The 23,483-nt window shown below is 58.4% G+C and overlaps 1 protein-coding gene and 1 long non-coding RNA gene across 4 annotated transcripts in view; one reads left to right on the top strand and one right to left on the bottom strand.

Moving 5' to 3' along the window:
• Positions 1-552: 552 nt before the first annotated feature.
• SCARB1 (scavenger receptor class B member 1) overlaps positions 553-23,483 on the bottom strand; it is a 67,831-nt gene continuing 44,900 nt past the window's right edge. The window contains exons 5-13 of one of the 3 annotated variants that reach the window (XM_037051879.1): positions 21,026-21,121; positions 19,259-19,374; positions 17,777-17,943; positions 14,401-14,519; positions 11,527-11,600; positions 8,131-8,182; positions 7,234-7,380; positions 4,341-4,469; positions 1,367-1,457 (exon numbers count right to left, since the gene is read on the bottom strand). In XM_037051879.1, the coding sequence (XP_036907774.1) occupies positions 4,341-4,469; positions 7,234-7,380; positions 8,131-8,182; positions 11,527-11,600; positions 14,401-14,519; positions 17,777-17,943; positions 19,259-19,374; positions 21,026-21,121 (900 nt within the window). In that variant the 3' untranslated portion in view covers positions 1,367-1,457. Of the gene's footprint in view, positions 1,458-4,340; positions 4,470-7,233; positions 7,381-8,130; positions 8,183-11,526; positions 11,601-14,400; positions 14,520-17,776; positions 17,944-19,258; positions 19,375-21,025; positions 21,122-23,483 lie in introns of those variants that run through there. The other 2 variants (XM_037051880.1, XM_037051881.1) reach the window with 2 other exon arrangements.
• LOC118991009 (uncharacterized) lies at positions 5,755-22,181 on the top strand. Its single transcript, XR_005067331.1, has 3 exons — positions 5,755-5,822; positions 21,390-21,399; positions 22,166-22,181. It is a non-coding gene; the product is annotated as an uncharacterized LOC118991009 (long non-coding RNA).

The raw sequence follows: 23,483 nt of genomic DNA, 5'->3' as shown, positions 1-23,483 counted from the left end.
TCCTCCCCTTTTCAGGCGGAGGGACCGAGGCACTGAGGGGTCAGGTGAGCTTGCCTACAATGGCAGGACTAGGAAGAGGCAGAGCTCAGATTCAAGCCCAGGCCCACGGGCTCCCATCCACTCTCTTAACCACTTCTTTTCTGCCATTTATGTAACAAGAGAAAGCAGGAGCCCAGAACGACACCCCACAGGCCCCTCGATTTGTATAGAAACATGCAGAACACAGAGCCCAGCAGGTTCTGTGCCAAAGCGGCAAAGCACCTGAGTGGCAGGTGGCAGGGCCTTGGGTCCCATGCTTTCTAAGCCAGAACTGAGTTCCCACGGCATGTGCAGACGAGGTGAAATCCACTCTGCGGTGACATTGTAAAACGAAGTCGTGGCCACCCAGCCCGTGAGAGACTCGTGGTAGCTTCCAGAAAGAAGCTATTGACTCCAAAGAGCCCGACACAGGAAGCCGCCCCCCACCCACCCCTACCAACAAATAGGCTGTCCCAGACTTGAATGTTTGCTTTTTAAAAAGTTTATTACTTCCATATTGACTTATTTTTAAAAGATAATAAAACTCATTTTTCTTCCAGTAGAAAAGGGACAGAGGCCCCGGAGACCAGAAGCTGCAGGCAGGCAGGTCTCCCACCTGGCCAGACCCCTAGGCCGGCCAGACCCAGAACTCCCCACTGCTGGCCCCGCACCTCAGAGAGGGGGGCCCTTATCGGGGGCTGCTTAGGGCAGAGCCTCCTGCCACCCCAGCCCGGGAGTGGCCAGTTCGGTATACAGGTGGATGTCAGTTTGGCTGCAGGGAAGGGGCCCCAGAGTCCCTCGGGAGTTGGAGAGACAGCCGGCAGCCTCACGGCATCTCTCCCTTGAGCTGGTTTCTGAGGCCTGTGGAAGGGGCTACGCCCCAGCCCAGGGGGGTACTACAAAGACTCGGCAGCTCCGGGTCCGGCTGGGCCCTGAACCCGCAGCCCCTGCTCACTGACTTTGGCACAAGAAGCCTGCACACCTGGGCTGGCTTTCTGCCCCTCCCGGGGAAGTTCTGCCCTGCTGGGCGAGCACCCAAGCAGGGGCTGCAGTGTCTCCAAACCAACGGAGTGGCCGCTGGGGACAGGTGGCCCCGTGGCCGAAGGGGCTCACCCCAGAGAGAGGACCCGAGGCCCACAGGCCTGTGGGTGCCTTGGAGAGAAGGTTCCGGAACAGTCCCCATTGGCGAGCCTCTTTCCTTGATTCCCCTCGGCAGCATCTCCATCCCTGAGTGTGTGTATACACCTGCGCACGCGTGTGCTTACACGTGCTGGGGGCGTGTGCAGCATGCGGACGCGTGTGTGAGGCACCTGGGAGGCTCAGACTGTGGGACAGGCAGGCTGTCCGCTGGGGGGCTCCTGAAGAAGCGGGGTGTAGGGGCTGGGGAGCTGGTCTGGCGGAGCAGCAGGGCCGGGCTGGTTCTTGGCATCTTCGGGGCCCTGTGGAGAAAGGGGGGCTGGGTCACCACGCCGGCCACCAGGCCTCCCCAGCCCCGGTCCCACCCTGCTTCCTGCCCCTACATCCTCTGGAAAGCCCCTGGCTCCGCCCGGTCCATCCAGCTCGGGATGAGAAAGGCCAGAGTGGCCTCGGGAGGGGCTCGCCCTGCCCTCTCCTTTTTTAGACATGGGGAGGCTGAGGCCAAAGGGGCCTGCCTGACCCCACGAGAAGGGCAGAGCCAGGCGCAGGGCTGCCAACACAGCACACACCCTGAATGCCTATCAAGAGGAGATGGCGTTTCTAGAACAGTCACAAGATGGCCCCTGACCCAGACAGCTGTCCTGGACGGAACGCGGCGTCAGGGGAGGCCAGCCGCAGAGTGACACCCGTGCGGTGACACCAGCCTCTGAGACGGGCTGGAACAGGACAAAAGACAAACATTCCTGTCCCCATTAGAAGTGTTAGCAGTGCCGCCGAGTCAGGGCAAGAGGGGCCGCAGGTGTTGTAATTTATCTAGTTTACATTAAAATTTTTTTCTCAACTTAAAAAAATGAAGATAAGTACTGGGGGCAACTCTTCATCCCCTAAGCCCACGGCCCTCCTTCCCCAGCGGCTGTGCTGGGAGGAACCCCCCCGAATGCTCCACCGGCTGAGTCTCTCCACGAGGGCCCCTGCACCCCGCCATGGGCAGGATGGAGGGAGGCCAGGACTTCAGTCCCCTGCCTCTGGGACAGATCCCAGGTTTCCTGGACTGAGCCCCACTCAGCCGGGGCAGGGAGGGAAGGTGTGACACACACCACCCCACTGAGGCAGCATAGGACACCCAGGGGTGGCCAGCATCTCAGTCCCATGGGTCTGAAGAGCCTCAACTTGAGAAAGCCTCCCTCAGAACTAAAAAGGGGGCCCACTCGGAAACCCTCAGGGAGCTGGGACGTGAAGCGGGCTCCTCCTCCTTTCCCCTTCGCTTGTGTTGTGGGGAGGAACTGGGGCTGGGAGTGGGACAGAGGCGACAGGGCAGGTAAGCAAGGGGCAGGAGCCTCTGCCGAGGCTGTCTGGGCTGCTGCCGCCCGAGGGCTGGCTGGAGCTGGAGGGGCCGCAGGCAGGCCCGGCTGCGCTGTCTGCCCACAGCACCCCCCCGCCCCCGAGCTGCTGCGTCCACCCAGACCGGCTGTCCTTTTCTCATTCACATAAAACGGTCCCTCTGGGCTGGTTAAGGTGCACTTCCTGGCTCTTCCCAAGCAAGGCAGCCCCGCAGGCCACCTTCACGCCCAGGTGCAGGGCCTCCCCAGTGACCGGCCAGTACTCAAAGAGGCCCCAGGTACCCCAAAGCACTGGCCACTTCCAGGTGCCTGTCCCCCAAACCAAAGCCCGAGGTCCGTGGGACTGGGGGGACTGGGCGTCATCTGTAGGGGGGCTGAGCTGAGCTCCTTCCAGGAGGCGGGGCAGTAAAAAATCTCTGCAAGTCCAAAACTGCCCTAGGAACTTGAAAAGTGGGTTCTGCTGGCCAAAGAAAGAGAAGACCCCAGCGGAGGTTTTGTTTGGGAAGCCAGGGGCTGGCAGACATCCTGGCTCTGTCCAGCGGGGTGCGGCCTGAGGCTCTGGCCTCACAGCCCCCAGCTCCCCCTGCGGGAGTCAGCAGCCCCCTTACCTCAGCCCGATGCCACCATCCCTGCGCCCCAAGAGCACTAAGCAAGTTTCTGCAGGAGGGAGTCGTAGTGGGAAGGGGTCGGGGTGCCACTGACGCCAAAGTGCCCACAAGGAGGTGTCCCCGAGGACTTCTTACGAGAGGAAGGAAGAGGGGGCGGGCTGCGTCTCCCGCTACCCTGTGGTTGGGCCTCGCCCCCTTATTCCCAGATTGCAAAAGAAGCCCCCGACGGGGGGCTGGGGGGCACAGGCGTCCCTCCTCCTTCCCCCTTGCTCCCCCAACCCCTCGCACAACTGCAGCTCCTGCCAACACAAACGCCCCACACCCACCACTTGGCATTTTCTATTTCATTTCTTCCTTCAGCCCTGGCAGACCAGTGCCCTGGAGGCAGCCAGCTGGCCTGAGGACCAGGGTGTCGCCTGGCCCCAGCTCCACGCTCTGCCCTCCTGAGACCTCAGACTGGATGGCCCTCGGCCCAGGAAGCAGGCTCCCCACGGCAGCTGGCTGCTGCTCCCCCTACGGGGTGCCAGGTGAAACGGGGACCCCAGCTTGGTTTCGTGTTCAGGGTCACGCTGTGGAGCAGGCTCTCGGGGTGAGTGCGTCTTGTCAACTGCACGGTACATACTTGTCCTGAAAACCACCGTTGACCTGAGACTCAGATTTAACTGGGGCAACCTCTTGTGGCTGTTTCTTCGTTTCTGTGTGTGTATGTGACTCTGTTGCTCCATCTGATGGTCCTACCGTCAAGCCGAGTCCTGGACATTTGGCTGGTGCTCAGGGGTGGCCTGAATTCTTTCTGCTTGGCCGGCGCCCCCCCTCCCCCCATCTCACGCAGACCCCTCTCCATCAGCCTCCCCTCAGGGGTCCGCGGAAACGCAGGCTCCTGGGCCCCTTCTGGATTCTATACCAGGAGGTGTCTAGAAGAAGCCCCACGATTAGCAAGCATCCCCGGAGAAGGCGGCAGCCCCAGAGCCGGGCGCAGCAGCTGGCCTACCTCCCCCCCCCCCAGGGGATCCTGCAGCCTTGCAGGTCACACACCAGCCCCCAGGACACCGGGCGTCCTGGAGGGAAGAAGCCGCCCTGAGAACAGAAGGTACAAGTAGGCACGTCTCTGCCCGGGGTCCGTCCACAGTCCCGGCGACGCTCCAGCTGCAGAAGTGCGTGTGTTTTGGGGAGGCGGGGTCTTCTCTACTCACTAGGGGGGGGGGCGGGGGGCGGGGCGTTGTTACCTGGTACCCACCTACAGTCTTGCCTCCTGCAGCACCGTGCCCTTGGCGGCTGGGGTCATCAGGGATTCAGAATAAACCTGCACGGCTTCCTTATCCTTTGAGCCCTTTTTATTACTACTCCAAAATAAATAGCATCTCTCCTAGAAGACAACCAAGCTAATTTATAGTCGACGTTGCAGCCACATGGAAAAGGTGGTACTTGGTTCTTGGGTTTTCGGGAGCACCGGGGAGGGTGCAGAATTTTCAAGTCCGACACCACTAACCACGCGGGGGGGGCTGCGATGTGGCGGCTGAAGCTGCCCGTCACCAGAGACAGAAACACCAGCATCTTCAGGACACGCGCCGGGCTGGACGGGCAGGCCAGGCTGAAGAGAGTGCGCCCACCGGAAAGTTTAGGGATCCAGGGCGGATTGGCCAGGAATCAGAGGGTCCAGCGGGGGGCAGGTCATTTTAAATCAACCAGAAACACATGTTTCTGTTAAAAAAACCCCTATTGATTCTTTGCAAAGCATGACTCGAGAAGCAAAATGTCTCCAAAGAGAAATTAAACTACATTGAGTTGTCCAGCATGAGATGCCTCCCCCCCCCCCCCAATCAGGACAAACGCCTGGAACATTTAAGGCCTCACCCTAGTGAAGCTGACACTTACAAAATGGGATACATTTCAATTAAGGGGCCTCCACTGAAATCTGCAGAAACCCACCAGCAGAAACCCACCCAGGAGGCAGCCGTGGTCTGGACGCTCTGGCTTCCAGTCCCTCCCTGTTGAGAAACTGTAGGGAATTCCCTTCTGCTCCCTGGAGTGACAGCCCCACTCAGCCTGGCTGTCACCGGGGCCATGACAGAGCACAGGGGTCCCCCCCCCACCGCCGCAGTCTCATTACACCTAACATTCGTTGAGGCTGGGACACCATAGGCCATGGCTAGAGCTGGCAGCCGTTCCTGGGGGGAGGGGAATTCGAAGGCCATCGAAGGGCCTGAGGACTCAGGCGAAGGGCCTGGGATGGGAAGGTTTCTCCCAGTGAGTAAGGGAGCCTGCGAGCTGCCCCCTGAGACAGGAGGAAGAAAGAGCTGTTGCAAAGCCAAGACAGAAAGCAGGAGTGGGGCGAGGTGGGGAGCTGGGGGCTGAGTGGGTAGCCCCCACCCCCAAGACCTCGGCCTGGGGCCCCAGGACAAGGTGGGAGCCCCCAGGGTGGCTTCCGGTGCATGGAGCCCAAATGGCTTCTCAAGACTCCCTGTGACTGAGCAGTTTCCCTCCTCCCCTCCCCTCCCCCCACCCTTCACGATGTCCCCGGAGCCCGGCAGTCACAGGTCTGTCACCGTGTGGCTGCAGGAACCGCTTCCCGTCGGCCTGGCCCCTGCCTGGGCTCCAGGTTCACATTCTGGCCATTGCTGAACCGCCCAGACTGCGCATGACGCCTCAGAAAAAAGTCAGCTGCTCAGCCCCAGTGGGCGTGGCTCAGAGGGTCGGGGGTTGTCCGGCAAAGTAAAAGGTCTTGGGTTCGATTCCCAGTCAGGTTTGGTCCCTGGTTGGGACGTGTTCAAGAGACAACTGATTGGTGTCTCTCTCTCACGTGGATGTTTCTCTTCCTCTCTTTCTCCCTCCCTTCTCCTCTCTCCAAAAATAACATTGAAACTCGTCATGAATGGGAGGATGCACAGCATCGAGTCAAGAACGGGTACTGTCCCTGCCTCTTCCTGCCACTAGGGGGGGCTGCCTTCCTCTCCAGGCAGCTACGCTTCTTTCCAAAAATAAGCTGTGCCCACCGGGTCTGAGCCACCCCCGTCTGAGCCACCCCCACCTCGCTCGGGCCCCTCGCTCACCCGGGGCCTCCTCACGGGCCCCTGCTTCTGCCTCTCACACAGCAGCTGACAAAGCCTCCCATATCTTCCTGTCCCCAGGAATCGGTTCCAAGCTGCTGGCCTCGTGTGACCTGCCCCTGCTCCCTCTCAGACGCCGCCTCACTCCCATCCAGCTCATCCAGCCGCCATGGCCCTGTGGGGTCACTTCCGAATGCCCACCGTCCCTGCAGCAGGGCTCTGGCACCGGCCCTTCCCGTCGGGAATGTGTGCCGCGCTGAAGCTCAAATTCTGCCTTTTCCCACACTCTCTAGAGTTGTCCCCAGCCCCCTTGGACACCACCTGCCCAGTCTGGGAGCCAGAGGGGCCTGTGGGGGGCCTTTGAGATGGAGCAGGTCCAAATCCGGACCCACCATAAGAGTAAAGTGATTTCAAAGACCAATTCCAAAAACCTGACATGGGAAAAAATTACAAAAATTAATAATTCTATTTTTAGAGTGACTGCATGTTAGAATGGTCATATTTTGGGTATGCTCCGGTGGAATAAAACACGATTAAAATGGATTTTTTTACTTAGCGTGGCTGTTACAAAACTTAAATTTCCAATCACGCACGTGGCTTGGGCTTGCTCCTGTTGGACAGCCTCTCGTGTTTTCTATCGTCTTTCTCATCAGTGACGCTCTTTTTTGTGTGTTTACCTGGTCTTTGTCTCCCTGCCTGGAACGCAAGCCCGCCTCCTGCCCCTGGGTGCCCTGCCCCTGACAGAGCCTGGCACCCACAGGTGCGGACTCCTCGAACAAGCCACTCGAGCACCAGTTCTCATCACCCGAAGCCCACCAGCAGCCCCTCTGGGGGAGGGTCCCCAGGCCTCCCAGGACAGGCAGAGAAGTAGCCATGCAGGACGCAGGAGGAGCAAGGACCCAGCGACAGCTCCCCTGATCTGGCAGAGACCCGGACACTGCCCGAGGCAGGCTCCAGGCTGCAGGCGTCTGCCGGGACCACAGGAAGGGACGACCGACCGGGCCATCCCACTCAAGCCCCTCTCTCCCCCAGCAGGCAAGCAGTGGGCCGCCCAGCCCCGGCCATGCTCCGGCTACCACTTACTTGGCTCCGAATTTGGTAGATGACAGGGATGAGTAGCAGGACGCCCCCCAGGGCGAGAAGGACGTACTGGGCGTAGTGCATCACCCTGGGCATCAGCACCAACTGGGTGTAGAACGTCTGAAGCGTGTTACCCTCCATGGCTCCCCTCTGGGGAGGGAGAAGGACAGGCACTTGGGCTGGGGCCACACACAGTTGACCCTGAACCCTTCCCCACCCAAGCCTACAGGCAGTCTCCATTTCCTCCAGGGCCACACCAACAGACTACATTTCCCAGACCCCCTTGCAGTTGGCAGGGCCATGTGATCCCATTCTGGCCAATGGGATGCAGGCACAGTTATACTACAACCTCCACACCTGGCCAACCTAACCTGCCCCTGGAATTCTCTCCACTGCTTTTCCCACCCACGGAACAGGGGTGGGTTCTGAGGGTCTTGAGGGGGCCAGGTGCCCAGGATGGACAGAGTGAGGCCAACCCCGAGTGGCTGCATGGAGCAGAGCCCTGCCTCCATCCAGCCCACACCAGACTGCTCGGAGCACTTGACTTTGAGAGGCTGCCTGGTCCGGCTCCCCCCAGTTTAAAATGCAGAAGTAACCCTGAGAGCCGGGACAAGAGAAATTTCACGTGGAAAGCTGACGCCCTAAAAACCGACTTCCCTAGTCTCGGGAGAAGTAGTCACACTCCCATGAAAACACTACCCCCCAGGGCAGCACGGTCAGTTTCAGGAGCTTCTGTCCTCCCCCCCTCAGGCGGTCCTTTCCCCTCGGCAGTGGGAGGGGGGGGGTCGGGGCTGGTTGACAATGTGGTTTCAGAGCAGGAAGTTTCCCCTGAAGTGTTTCAGGTCCCGCTGCAGGCCATGCCCAGGGGTGCCCAGTGCAGGGACAGCAAGGTGGCCTTACCTCCTCAAACCACATCAGCGGCAAGACCACCGGCGCGATATTCCCGGTTTGCCTGGAAAGAAGGGAGGCAAAGCCAGTGAGAGGTTTGGTCAGGGTGGGCAGGCATGGCCGTGCTGTCCCAGGCTCCAGGGGCAGGTGGGCCTGGACAGCAAGGGCGCCGACGGTGCAGGCTGGAGGGCCAGGTACTTCCTGGCAGGGAGCAACATGACAACCCGGCAAGACCTTTTTCAGTTGAAAACTCCCCCCACAGCAGGAGGACTGCCTGTGACCTGGCTGACAGCCACTGGTTCCTGTTGGAAGCAGAAGGGCAGTTTACTCAGGATGGCCACGCGCCTAGCTGACAGACAGCATGGTTTAGGCTGACACCTGCTGTCCTTTGGCGGATTGGGGTTCGGGGACCTGCGGGGTAGAGGGGGCCTAGGTGACCAGCCCCCAATAAACACCCTGGTGCTGAGTCTCTCGTGGGCTTCCCTGGGGACAGCACTCCACATCCGTCGTCTCAACGTGCTGCTTCGGGTTTAGTGGGGCCTGCGTGGCTCCCCGGGGGGGCCGCACCCGGTTCTCCCGCCTCCCCCAGGGGGCCTCCTCCTCCTTTGCCAATTTTGCTTCGGATCCTTTCACTGGAATAAATCACAGCCGTGAGAATGACCCCGGGCTGGGTCCTGTGACCCTCCCAGCCAATCCCTGAGCCTGAGCTTGGTTTCAGGGACCAGACCTAGCCACTCACTAGCTTGCTGTGTGGCCTCCGGCAGCCGGCTGCCCGCCCTCTCCGTGCCTCCGCCTCACAGGGCGCGCGCGAGGCCTGAACAACGTCAGCAATGTGCTTAGAAAATTGCCCAGCATGTAAAAAGTTCATCGTGATTGCTATTATGAAATGCCACAGGGGGCATGACCGTTGCAGCCTCCTCACTCCGGACCTGCTGGCGGGACACACGGTCCAGAGAGGGATGGAGCTCGCTTGGTAGCCGGGGGCCAGACAGTGCGGAGAGCCAAACCCTCGCCATGATGCCCTGGTGGCTCTCTGGCCACCCGTTAAGGAGAGGTTCGTACTGGGCAGTGAACTCACATGGTGTCGCCCAGGGGGAGAGCTCAGAGCAGGCTCTGAAAACAGACTTTGGCCTCTTTTATCTGCATTTGTAAAAGTTGCTGTGAGTTTGATGCAAGTGGCATCTTATCTCCAGACAGAGCTCCTGTGAGCAAACAGCATAGAAGTCCCTGGCAACCCAGGAGAGCCCTGCTTCTGGGGGGCTGCATCCCCAGACCTTCCCCATGCCTGTTCCTCATCTGCCCTCCAGGTGGCGACAAGCGCCGAGGTGGAGGCTGGCTCTCCTGAAACCAGGGCTGGAGCCAGGACATGGAAGCCCAGGAAGGTCCGGGGAGCAGCCCGAGGCCCTGGGACAGGCAGAACCTAGCTCCCCAGGAGTGTTTGTCAAGAATTTGAATTCACTCCTGACAGGTGAAAATGGAGGGAGCTCGTGTTAAAAATTCTGATTTTGAAAAATGCCATTGAAAATGCACAGGACGGGCCCCCACTGGGCCCCCATGCCCTGGTGCTGCGCACGCTCGGCCCTTGGCCCCGTCCCCACCCAGGCTGCCCTCTGCTCCGTCACACGGCCGCCCAGGCGCAACTGAGCTACCAGACAGGGCGACAGGCCGGTGGCACCCCTGGCAGCCCACGCCTGCCCCCCCAGAAATAACCCTCTGAGCAGCCTCCAGAGGCCAATGAAAAGCCAGGTGGGGCAGAAGAGACGGGCTCTGGTCATTCTCCGCTGCTGCTCTAGGCCACACGCTTTTCTCTCCAGCGGAGAGGCCTGCTCACCCAGTGGCCCCGAGGCCCGCATTCCTGCAGCCTAGGAATCAATCTCTCTGCAGATCGTTTCAATGAGACTATTCCAAATATGCTACCGAGTACAGACACTGCCAGGGCAATGACCCCGTGTGTGCTCCCGCACTCAGCTCCGTCAAAACGTAGTGTTCTGACACACCGTGGTGAGGCCGTGGAGCCGGGACCTCCTCCGTGACTTGGCCGGGGTGGGGGCGGGGGGGTGGGGCGGGGAGAGCCTGGCAGGTTCTTGGCCACTAAACTCAGGGTGATTGTCTGACTCAGCAGCTCTGCTCCTGAGGGGCCAACCCAGGAAAATGGGGACACGCGCCACAGAGAACCCGATCCGGGACCAGTCAGAGCAGCACGGTTCACTGTGGCCAAAAAACAGACACAGCCCAAACGTCCACTGGCCGCTACATGAAATGCGGTCTGTCCAGACCACAGAACGTGACTCAGCCAGGAGCAGGCACAGGGCTCTGGTACCAGCTGCCGTGTGGATGACCTTTGGGAGCATGACGCTGGGTGACAGATGCCAGATGCAGAAGGCCACGGGTTGTGGGATTCCATTGGTAGGAAATGTAAGAAGAGGCAAATCTATGGAGACAGGAATCTATGGTGGTCGCCTGGGGCTGAGGGAGATGGAGAGTGACTGCTAATGTGTATGAGATTTTTTGGGGGGGGTGGGGAAGGTTGATGAGGATGTTCTAAGATCATGATGAGCCCTGGCTGGTGTGGCTCAAGGGGTTAAGTGATGGCCTCCAAATCAAGAGGTTGCCAGTTCGATTCCCAGTCAGGGCACAGGCCTGGGTTGTGGGCCAGGTCCCCAGCAGGGGGCATGTGAGAGACAACCACACATTGATGTTTCTCTCCCTCTTTCTCCCTCCCTTTTCCTCTCTCTAAAGGTAAATAAATAACATCTTTTAAAAAATAAATAAGCCCTGGCTGGTGTAGCTCAGTGGATTGAGACTGGGCCTGAGAACCAGAGTATCGCGGTTCTATTCCCAGTCAGGGCACATGCCTGGGTTGCAGGCCAGTTCCCAGCAGGGGTCACACGAGAGGCAACCATATATTGATATTTCTCTCCCTCTCTCTTTCCCTTCCCCTCTAAAGATAAATAAAATCTTTAAATAAATTAATTAATTAAATAAAAGTGTGGTGATGGTTGCACACTTCTGTGAATATACTAGTTACTGAATTGTATACTCTTAAATGGTGGGCTTTATAATATATGAATTAAAGCTTCATAAATATACTATTAAAAATTTTTTTTAATTAGTGCTTAAAAAATTCTTCCTGTCACCTGAGCCGTCACTGTGAAGATCACTGTCTAGTAAATTTCCATTGTCAAACACTCGTTTTTCCGGGGTTTAATCGTCGCCACTCTGTTGAGTGGCAAACAGCTTGGATGGGCTGTTCTGCCTGAACTGGGGGACCGATGGTGAGAGGAGAACAAGGGGTCTGGGGTAGTGACGTCAGGATGCAGGTGGCGCTGAGACCCTCCTTCGGGGAGTGATGGCTGGGACCAGACGCCGAGGCCAGGACGGCCAGCCCCTCCCCCCGGCCCCACTCACCCAATGCCTTTGACGGATTTGATGTAGAGGCTGAGCTGCAGCTTCACGGAGCAGTTCATGGGGATCCCCGTGACCTGCAGCAACGGCAACGCACACAGTGAGGGCCTGGCCTCCCCGTCCCGCCTCGGTCCTGCGGGGGCGGGGGGATGTCCCGGGGACGCTTATCCTCACTCTGGACCCGAAAAGGTAAACAAATGCAAGCCCCTCCAGAGAGCAAACCTCTGCCCCGATGGAAAAACCCGAATCCCTCCGTCTGCCCTCTGGGGCACTCCTTCCCCGAACTCAGAAAGACATTTTCACCGCCACCCCGCCCTCCCTGTTAAATTAAACAGCAGAGACCCGGGGGCGGGCCCGGACAGCCGGGCTCCTCTGGGTGCCGCATTTCCCACCAGCCGCGGCCCCGTGACACAGCTTCCTCGCCTTTGTTTGTGCGGTGCGCCTTCTTATTGTGGGGAATTTTTACATTTCTGATTGCGGCCGGGATAGACTGCTGCCTTTGTGCAGAATCTATCTTTCTTAAACGAGACGTGTTTTTAAAATAATAAGTGGTGATAATGAGTCCTCGGCACGCACGCACGTGGGACCCAAGTCAGGAGAGGCTTCTGGAACGAGACCAGGGAAGCCCGGTGGGAAGGAAGCTGGGCTTGGGTCAGGGGACCACGACCAGGCCTCTCAGATCAGACTGTGGGGTGGAGACACCCTGGGGCCTTGAATGGCAGTGTTATCGTCACCTTCCCCGGGGGGAAGGCCGGTGTTCTGACCACCAGCCAGGGCCCGGCGGCTCAGAGGAGCAGGTCAAAGGTCAGGCTGCCGTGACCCAGGGGAGTTTGAACTTAAGAACCTGGTGGGAGAGGAGGGAGACCACCCTGTGTGGAAGTCAGCTCAGCAGGCCATCTGCTCTCCCTGCAGGGGGCGCTGGTCCGCCAGCCCATGACTGGAGTCTGGGACCTGGATTTTGGGAGGGCTCCTGCGTATCCGCCACCCCTGCCCAGTCCCTGATGAATAAGAGGGGCTGTCTGCGGGGGGCTGTTCAGGCTGATACCTGCTGTCCTTTGGGAGGGGCGCTGGGGTTCAGGGACCTGCTGGGCAGAGAGGGCCTCCGTGACTGGGCTCCGTGTCCTCCTGCCAGACCTGAGCGTGACCCTGACTCCGACAACATGTCGAGTCCTGGGAGCTCTCCCAGCCCACGGCTGAACAGGGCCTTCCTCCCGTGTTCACCCTCTATGACAGACTGCACCCTGAGTCTCCACTCGGGCCCTCCCTCCGGTCCTCGGCAGGGCCCTACAGCTCCCACACCCCAGGGCGGGGAGGGACTCGGACCCGAAGCAGGGGGCCACCCACCCCTGTCCCCGCCCCGGGCTCAGGAGAAGCTTCCAGAGACCTTCCGTTTGGGGGCTAATGCCTAACAGGCAGTACACTGACCCCACAGCACCCTCCCAAAGTGTCCCAACAACAGAAGGGGAAACGACACTTCCTCCCCCCGCACTGACAGGAGACAGCCATGTGAGCAGCTGGGAGTCTCTCTCCGGCCACCCTCACTGCCATTTTCCCAGCGTGGGGACACTGAAGTGAAAGTCCCCGGTGAGGAGGAACGAGAGACCCGGCTCTCGCTGGAGCTCCCAGGAGCAGCAGAGACCGGCTGCGCTGTAGGGAGCCGAGAGAGGGGCTCCTCAGAGCTGGTTGCAAACCGGGGTGGGGGCTGGGCGGGAGGGGCAAGGGATGGAGAAGTCCAAATGACAGCTACAGAATGGTCCCGGGAACACAGAGTCCGGCCTGGGGGACCTAGTCAATCAGTCAGTCATGCTGTGCTGACCACCAATGTCACCTCCGAATCAGCTCTGCCCCTCGCTCGCCCCCATCGGTACCAAAGCCACCCTCGCCGAGGCCCCAGGGCCCGCCCTGTGCTGACTGTGAGAGTTCTCCCGACGCACAGGCGCCCCCACCGGAGCCACCGATCCCGTCTGCTGGCGGTGCCACTCAGCCTCCCGAGATGGCAGTCCCCGGCCCCGCTCCCCCGGGACTCGGGAGTGGCTGTGCCCGCCTGCCAGATCGCCACCAAGCTCAGCAAGCCGATGTGTGTGGGAGCATCCGGCTAGTGCCTGGGTCGCAGCGGGCCCGCAACCCATATGTGCCCAATGAGCAGTGTCTGCAGCCATGGCTGACTTCACGAGCTTGGGCTTTTGGAGAGAGAGGATCGAGAGAGAGACAGAGAGAGAGAGAGAGAGAGAGAGAGACATAACTGCCAGGGGCCAGCAGGCCGAGTCTGTGGCTAAGAAGCACAAGAAAAATGGTGTGAAACAGCACCAGGCAGAAGAGCTTCAGAGAAGTCCTGTGGGGGTGACGGCGAGTCCACACAGGAGACAGAAAGCCCCCAAAGTTTTAAATCCATGGTAGACGCCCCTAAGTCCAAATGGGCACATACTACAGGGAACAGAGATGCTGAGAGAAGAGGCTCGGGACACCACCACCGGAGGGCCACTGCGCAGGTGTGACACCCTCCTGTCCCCCCTCCCCCCCATTTATCTGCAAGACACTCCAGAATCTTCTCAGTACTTCAAGATCTTTATGATATGTTGGTGTAGCCAAAAGATTGCTCTAGATAATTTGCAAGTTGATAATGCCTAATTAATTTACTGTCTTATGGCCCTTTTATAGATGTGAGTCCGTAATAAGGAGATAATAAAGTTCCTGGACTATGGAATCAGAGCAAAGTCGGGACCTTAGATGGTTTGATATTGTAGAAGCTCTCAAAGCCAAAGAGAGGGAGGCTTCCCATCACCCCCTCCCCAAGCTGGGAGACAGGTGGGGACGACCGTGGGGACGACCGTACACCGGCCAGAGCGTCACCCCGCAGGCTGACGGGCCGAGGCTCACCGGGTGGATGTCCAGGAACAGGGAATGTTCTTTCTCGTTGGGGTGCAGGCCGAGCACCGCGTCTGCCAGGACCGGGTCGGCGTTGTAGAAGTGGGGGTGGGAGAGGAACAAGGGCGCATCTGGAAGGCAGAGGGCAAAGACGGGGCGTCAGGCAAGCAGCTCGCATTGGCTCGGCCCCAGGCTTCACACCAGGTCCAGAGCCAGACACAAGGACGGACGGACGATGAAACAGAGCCACGGCCTGCAGAGCACCCCCGGACGATGACGAGATGCAAGCAGCAATGACTAGACAGGGAGAGCCCCTTCATTCAGTCTGAAAAGCACCCCAGAGGCACCGGGCACTGGAGCCCAGCAGGGCCAAGCTCTGTGCCACGGGGATGGCAAGCCCGGAGCTGCTGACTCTGGCGAGGGAAGGATCGAGGAAGGGAGAGGGGAGGCCGAAGGGTGCCAGGCCAAGGTCAGGGCGTGGCACCCCAGGAGGAAGGGGTGGCAGAAGCAAATGCAGGTGGGAAGGGCCTGTGGAGTGGACAGTGTGTGGGGCGCAGTCGCAGGAGTTGAGGGCGCAAAGGAGAGTCAAGGCCAGACTGGAACTCGGGTGGGAGAAGGAGAACTGATCATCAAGCCAAGCAGCCCAGGCCGTCTTCCACAGGCAACGCAGCAGGGGTCCCACAGGCTCGGGCGCACACGCCTGCGGCCGAGTCTCCCTGACGTGCACGGGAGGGGAGAGGACACACCTGCCTGGCTCTCACCTAGTAGCCGGTCTGCAGAGTGGACACCAGCGTGGGTGAACAGGGACGGACTCGGGCCCCTGAGCAAGAAATCCACACCCCGAAACGTGAGGTCAAGCCTCTCCACCAACCAAGGGGGGCAGACACCGGCGCGTCCCCGTGAGCTCAGGACCCAGACAGAGAGCTAAGGGACAGCGAGCTAGCGAGGGAAGGAGGGGGCCTCTCGGGCTCCCCGGGGCCCGGCACAGGCACATGGTAGAGCGCAGACGGGGTGGCCAGGGGCCGGGCGAGGGGAGCGTGGTAACTGCTCCCCAGGATGGATCCTCATTTTGGGGTGTTGAGAATGTCCTGGAACCAGACAGAGGTGGTGGCTGTACTAAATGCCACTGGACTGTACCCTTCAGCACGGTTAATTGGAGGCGATGCAAATTTCGCCTCAATAAGAAAAAAGAATGAAACAAAAAAACAAATCCCCCCGAGGTCTCATTCCTGAACACCCAGCACTGGTCGGCTGCCAGGCCGGCGTCCGAGTCTGGCGGCCTCGTGGGTCTGGACTGCCTTCTGCTTTTCTTGGCAGAGCCAAGCGCTGATTGAAAATAAAAGCTGGGAATGTATCTATGTCTGACCTCACTTCCCCAGATCCCTCCACATCCGTCACCTTAACACTTCTCAACGTTAATTCCTCCATCCCAGCACCCCTTCCACTTGGCCGTAAACTCCAGATGCCCACCCCCCTCACACACACACACACACACACACTGGGCTTCTCTGAGGCAACAACCAGTGCTTGGCTTACACACTCAGCTGTATTTTAAGGTGGGGGCGGGGGGGGGCGGCGCTTCATACCTGAGCCGTAACTGGCCAACGCACACCCGCCACAATGAGATAGTAAATATGGGAATAAGGACGATGGAGGCCAACAGACCTCGGACGTGCTAACCAGACACTGTGACCAGCGCTAGGCGTTGACCTGGACCTGCTGTCTCTCTGTTAAAGAAACAGATGTGGGTCTGAGAGGCGTCTGAGCCCCCCAGCACCCCCCTCCCGTAGGTCATCAGAGAGGCGGAAAGGGAACAGAAAGTGGAAGTCCTCCTTCGCCACAGAGGCCACTGTCGGTCAGAGCCAGCTCCCTGCACCTCTGACATCACCTCCAGCCGCCCCAGGGGAGGATGCCCCTCAACTTGGAACACCCCGTTTCCCGTTTCCCGTCTCCACCATGAAAGGAGGCCATCAGAGCAAACACGAGGACCCCATTGCCATAGGTGGCGAAACTCTGGGGTCCTCGGTTTGGGAGGCGGTCACCCCCAGCCAGGTCCTTGAAGGTGACGAATCCACCAGGGCCCTGGGCCACGCCTCCAAAGCTGGGCGTGGGGGGAGGCGGGAGGGGCTGGACCTGCCATCGCCTGTCCTGGCTCCAGACATTAAGTCCACGTGCCTTTTAGCAGCACGCACACGTTTCTCTTTATCTGATTTCCAAATGGACTGAGAGAAACCCGCCCAGGTTAAAAGTGCTAATTAATTTATGGCTCTTTGGCACAATTAACCAGCTCTATATCCATCACAATTACGAGGCTGTGTTGCAAAAGTCTCAGGCCCCTACCCAGCAGGGAGGCCTCTGGTTCAAGACACAGTGGAGACCCGGAGAGGGAGACCCGGGGGGTATTCGTCCAGAGAGAATGCCAGAGAAACGCGGAGCCGGGCATGCCAGAGGACACACTCAAGAACATTCCCAGCAGCACTATGACCATGTTTGAAAAACCGAGGAAATTGGACCTTTGCAATTTTACTCCATTGAAGCCAGTTCCCATGTAAGCAGCCACGCGAAGCCAGTGGTGACCGCACTGGACAGTCTGGAGGGTGGGTCGTACTAGGGAAGCCACAGTAGAACGGGGTGGCCGACTGGGGAGGCCCGGACCGGGGCTCCCAGGCCGCCACGGCCAGACCAGGAGGGGCGGGGGACAGGATAGGAGGCAGAGGCCACTGGGTTTGCTGGAACTGCCTGAGGGCGAGGAGAGGGGACAGGGCGCACCGCCAAGTGTCAAATCCAGTGACAGGCTGGCGCCTCGGGGACTGGCGTGGGAAAGCACCGAGGAGGCCGGAGAACACTGTCCGGTCCAACAGTGGTGCCCAGCCCAAGAGGACCCGCTGTTTCTCCTGCCCGGCTGGGGCGAAGGGCCTTTGTTCACAGGCCACATGGGTGGGGGAAGCAGGAAAATGCCCTTCCCAAAAGTGTCCACGTCCTCGTCCCCGAAACCCATGTGACCGTACAAGGTGACCTGCAGCCCAGAGCAATCAGCCTGCTCCTTAGCGAGCCTGCCAATGGGGGGGCGTGGCCCAGATGACCGGTTTGGGCCCAGGACCCAAAGAGTCCTTACACCCCAGAGGGCCAGAGAAGGGGACAGGTGTGAGCTCAGGGGCGGGTCAGAGGCCCGATGTCAGACTTCTGGGCCACAGCACTGCCTGTGGTTGTGCCATTGTTCTCGGCCCCTGAGTTTGGAAGGAATTCATCACTGATGCACGCAGCTTATTTTTCTGCAAGTTATTTTCCACTGCTCTCATTGCCTGAGGCTGGCGGGGTTATCCCGGATGCCGGTCGAAGCAGACAGGCCGTCCCACACTCCCCCCGCTGGGGCCCAGATGACACGTACTGAACCTGCAAGTGCTGACGTTCTGGATCCCGGACTGCAGGCAGGGGCAGAAGCCCTCGTTGGGCGGGTAGACGGACCCGTTGGCAAATAAGGTGTCGGGGGCCTTGAAGCGGTAGACGGGGATGCCTTCGAACACCCCCGAATCCTGGTAGACGAGCTTCATGGACCTGCAGGGGACAGACAAGGGGCAGGGTAACACTCCAAACTCAGCGGCTGTCACCAGGTCCCACTGAGGGCCACCCACATGGAGCCTGTCTCCCCACTGGCACTGCCACCACTCGGGTCCCAGCAGCCGTCACGCTCCCACTGAACTCAGCGGTTGTATGAGTCTAATCTATGTAGGAGCTGGTGTCCTCATTGTGGCCCACAAGCCCCTATGGGGTCCAGCCCCTGCTGTGGCTCCCAAAGGCACGTCCGCACTGGAACCTGGACCAGAACTGCGCTGCTCACACCGTGTGTCCAGGGCGGCCACTCGCGATGTGTGGCTCTAGAGCCCCTGAAACTGGGGAGTCCCCGTGGGAACACCCCATTAGGGGAAAAATACACTCCAGGGTTCTGGGGCTTGGTACAGAAAGAAATGTAAAATACCTCTTCAATAACATTTTACACGGTTCACACATCGAAATGATGGTGTTTCGCATATACTGGGGACAAACGAAACATATCATGAAAGTTCATTTCACCTGCGAACTAAAGAGTCACTGGTTTGATTCCCAGTCAGGGCACGTGCCTGGGGTGCAAACCAGGTCCCCAGTAAGGGACGAGCAAGAGGCAACCACACACTGATGTTTCTCTCCCTCTCTTTCTCCTTCCCTCCCCTCTAAAAGTAAATAAATAAAATCTTTTGAAAAATATAAAAATTAATTTCACCTATTTCGTGTTACCTTTTTAATGCAGCCAGTAGTAAATTTAAAATCGAGCGCAGGACCTTACGTTACGTTTTTATGGGGTAGCGTCGGCCTAGCCCTCAGTGGCCTTACACGGGTGCTAAATTGCCTCATTTTGGTAGGTTACAGAAACGTCCTTGTTTTGAGAAAACACCCACCGATGCTGCCAGCGTCCCACCCACTCTTACACGGCCCAGGAACAATCTACCGGGAGAGGGAGACCGGGCAGGAGAGAAGCAGCGGTGAGGCTGCGGGGCGGGGGCAGGAGGACTAACTACTCTTTTCGTCTCTCCTCTAGGCCCCGACCCCTGCTCAGACACGGCAAGCGCGCGCAGGTCAGCATCTCCTCGGGCCCTGACCTTCCTGGGGCAGGTTGGCCAGAGTCCTCCGCCCCCGCCACCCCCCAGCCAGGGGAACCCGGCCCATCTGGTTCCTGCTGTGTCCCCAGCACCTCACACAGATGGGCTCCAGAGAGGTTCGCAGAGCAGGCAGAGGAATTCAAGTTCACGGGGAGGAGCCCAAACCCTGGACCCACCGGGACTGTTCTGCCCAAACCGACCTCCGGGGCTGCCAGGCAGCCCGGGACGCCGCTTACCGGCAGGCCTCCGGGCTGTAGAACTCCAGCGAGGACTCGGGGGTCATGAACGGTGGCCACATCTGCCCAGACGTTCCGTTGATCATGTTGCACTGGTCTGAGTGCCAAAAGTTGACCTGCGTGCGGGGAGGCGTGTGTATGAGGCGCTGAGGGCAGCCGGCCGGGGGAGCAGTGACGTCCCAGGCTGTGCGCCTTGGGTACTAGGCACCCCTCAATTCCCAGTGCTGTCCCTGGACAGAAGCCAGGCCTCTCGGAGAGACGACCCGGCGTGGCGGCAGGAGGGACCCTGGAAGGTGCAACTTGGCTGGAGCCTCAGTTACCTCGTCTGTAAAATGGGCTTATCACACCCCCAAGGGCACAGTGAGAGGGTGAGGTGACGGGGAGACACTGACACAGCCGTCTCAGAGAGAAAGCCACCAGACACTCCCTAAAAGCAGGTGAAGTAAGCAGGTGGCACGCTAAGGGACGTATTTAAATTCCTAATGGTGGCCCGGGGGAGAGCGGCAAACAGTGGAGCCCGGGCAGTGCGGCCTGCGTCCCCCTCCCTGCCCCTCGGCGCTGGCAGAAGGTGCGTGACCCGTGTGTGTGTGCGTTTCTACGGCCGGAGAACAAGCCAGAGGGATCTTTAACATCCTCACTAAGAGCCACCGGCTAAGGAGGGGCCTCCTGCTGCCGGGACCGAGGCAGGGGCGGAGTCTGTCCCCGGCCCCAGGTGTAGGCCGGCTGACCAGGTGAGCATTTGGCAGGTGTGAGCAACAGTCCCGTTTGTGCCTAATGAGGAAAGGCCCGCCAACCCTGGGGGGAAGGCCAGATGCCACACCGTGTACGTAGTATGATTCTACCGCGTTCAAAGCAGGAAAAAAGCCCGCCAAAGGTCTACGCAGATGGGTGCAAAGGGGCAGGAATAGTATCTTTCGGCGGATAACGGTGGGCTTCCTCTGTGCATGGGGGGGTGGGGGGTGGGGGGAGGGGAAGCTGGGTGTGCAGCAGAAAGTGGGCGTTACATCTTTCTTTATTATCCCATTTTTAATGCCTCTTGTGTTTCTAATGTAATCTTACTCACTTTTTTACTCAAAACCTCTTCTGATGCCACAGGTGGCTATAGCGTCATTGTAATATTTTGAAAACGTTTTAGAAAGAGTGAGACCTTAGCCATTTGCCACGACAGGGACGGACCTAGAAGGTCTTGCACTGAGTGAAGCGAGCCAGAGAGAAGGACGAACGCCCTGTGGTCTCGCTCGGATGTGAAATCTAAAGAACGAAATGAATGATCGAACCAACTAGACGGACGGACTCGTGGACACAGAGAACAGACTGATGGCAGCGGGGGGCGGGGCGGGGGGACACAGGTGAAAGGAATGAGGTTCAAACGGATAGTCACAGAACAGCCACAGGGACGCAAAGTCCGGCATAGGGCGCAGGGTTGGTCACACTGTCGTAACTACGTGGGGTGCCAGGTGGGGCCTGGAACTGGCATCAGCTAAGCGCTGTGTGACACACCCGAAACAAATACAAAATAATATTGAATGGCAACTGTGACCGAAAAAAAAGCCCACAAGAAAGGACCTCGGTCCCTAGTATACACTTGGTGCTAAGCGTGTGCGGTTGCTCTGCCCCACCTGCTCACCCACCGGCACCCAGAGCTCTGAGCCTTAACCCCAGGTGTGCCCTCCCTTGCAGAGGTGACTGCCCTGCGGGTTTTAGGAGGAAGGTGTGACAGGGGGCGGTCCGGGCAGCAGTCCCCTCGCCGATCCCTCTGGCTCTTACCTTGTTGATTCCGTTCCACTTATCCACGAGGTGGATCCGGCTGAAGTTTTTGATCCCCGTGAACACAGTGAAGAGCCCGGAATCCGAGTTGTTGAGCTGTGGGCGTGGCAGAGAACAGCGTCCCTAAGCCTCAGGATTGGGGCAAAGGGACCCTCACGCCTGTTCCTGCTGCTCCTGCATCCCCAGTGCCCGGGGATCAAGAGGAGGGGGACTTGGGGACATTTTAGAAAGGACACTCCTGAGTACAGCATCCCTCCTAGAAAGTGTCCGCCTTCCTTCTCTTCCCAACTCAAGGAGAGTCTGGTTCCCCTGCTGGGTGCATGGTAGGGTCACCCCCCCCTCCCCGACACACACTTGAGATAAGGCACAGCCATGTCATCTCTTCCATCAACAAAGGAGAACCGGAAGTGGCATGTCACCTCCAGGGGACAGCTTCGTGGGCCAGCACATGTGCATTTTACCTGCATTTCACCGTGGAAGGATCAAGCTGCAACCTCCCCACTGCCCTGGGGTCCCTGAGTGACCGCAGAGAGCAGAGACCCCACACTGGACATAAACAAGAGATGAATCTTCACAGTGTGAAGCCCCTGACATTCCAGGGCTGCTTGTTACCCAGCGTAACTGGATGATGGACCCAGGACCCGAGGTTGGTCGGGCGCTCTCTAGACAGCGAGCCCCAGGCTTTGGAGCGCTGAGGGTATTGTCTAGAATCAGACTTCTAACTCAGAGCAAAGATACGCAAAGAGTGCAAGGAAAGGCGTGGTGGTGGGGGCACGTCCCAAAGCACCGCTTCACCCCGGAGGAAGCCACAGAGTTGGGGGGGGGGTGCAGCACGGGCCAGGAGCCCGGCAAGGGCTGTGTGCCGGCTGAGGGGCACAGCGATGCCCAACAAACAGGTTCGACAAACAGGTTCGGCAAACAGGCTCCACCCAGAGCAGGGCCGGTTCCAAGCCCCGATCTGGCCTCCGAACCCCTGTATGTCACGTCAGCCAACCATTCACAGCTTCCTGAGCTCGTATTTCAGTCATTATGGGAGGAGGCTGAAGGAGACACTTACAAAGAGGCATCGGGACTATTAAAAATACAGTTTTAGCTCTGGCTCGTGCGGCTCAGTGCATTGAGCATGGGCTAAAAATCAAGGGGTTGCCGGTTTGATTCCCAGGCAGGGCACATGCCTGGGTTGTGGGCCAGGACCCCAGTGGGGGCCACGTGAGAGGCAGCCACACATGTATTTCTCTCCCTCTCTTTCTCCCTTCCTTCTCCTCTCTCTAAAAATGAATAAAATCTTTTTTAAAAATACAGTTTTAATGTCTAAAAACTGCTGAGCACAGTCCTAGGACCTAGTAAAGCTCAAAGTGCCGGTCCTTTCCTTCATTATTGTTGTTAGTACATTAATAAATACTAATGCGAGAAGATGGTAACCTATAATTATAACAAAGTATGTCAGAGACTGCTAGTTACCACCCAAAATCCACTCTCCCCTTCTCCTTCATAACAAAACCCCAACCTTACTTAGTATCAACTCACCATCTAAAAGGCTACATTTCTTAGCTTCGTTTGCAGGTAGATGTGACCATGTGATGAAGTTCTGGCCATAGAAAAGTAAGTGGAAATGGATTTTCTCCCTCTCAAAGAGGAAGACAGCTGGGACATGCTGTTTTGTCCTCAACTTCCCTACCTGCCCCCCCAAGCCCATGCTGCCTGGGATGTGGATGTGATAGCCGGTGACCTAGCAGCTCTGCTGGACCAAGTCGTAATCTGGAGTATGGAAACCACGCCCTGAGAACGGCAGAGCACAGTAGTAGGATCCTGGATCACTGAAGGGTACAAAGCCGCCACACCAACACTGACCTGGCTGTTATTTGGGGGTTTCCACTATCCATGGTCAAATACAGACGAAAGGTACGCTAGTGACTTCACAACAACTCCCGCTTGTTTGCAAGTTTACAAGGTGCTTTCATGGAATCATGTCACCCCAAACCTGCCAAGGTGCCCACATACCCAGAACCAGTCAAACACATGTGGAGCATCTGTCACGTGTCAGGGACAGAGTCACGGCTTCTCCCCCCCCCTCTCCCCACAGCAATATATCAGCAGGGCGATGTATCAGCAGGGCTCATTAAAACCCGTTGCTGAGGGAGCCAAGGTCAGGGTTAGAGGTCAGGAATCAGACTCCACAACAGATCATGGCTCAGAAAAATCAATTGCCGGCCCGACCAGGTTACCAGAGGTCAAGATTAAAAAACAATCAGGCAGCTCGGAGCAATGCTATAGTCAACATTTATGACCTGCCTCCTCGGTGCCCACTCCCCCTTCTTCCAGCAAAGACGCCAATTGTCTAAATTCAGCCCGATCACAGCATATGAGCCTGGATCAAACTGCCCCTGAATCCATCCTTAGAGTTTGCAGTTATATGAGCGAGTAGTTAAGCCAGTATGAGCTAGGTTTTCTGCCATAT

The sequence above is a fragment of the Sturnira hondurensis genome, unplaced genomic scaffold, assembly GCF_014824575.4.
Source record: "Sturnira hondurensis isolate 20B ecotype Veracruz unplaced genomic scaffold, ASM1482457v3 Scaffold0007406, whole genome shotgun sequence".
NCBI lineage: Eukaryota > Metazoa > Chordata > Mammalia > Chiroptera > Phyllostomidae > Sturnira > Sturnira hondurensis.
The sequence above is the reverse complement of the archived record's forward strand: the minus strand, read 5'-3'. Positions and strand labels throughout refer to the sequence as shown.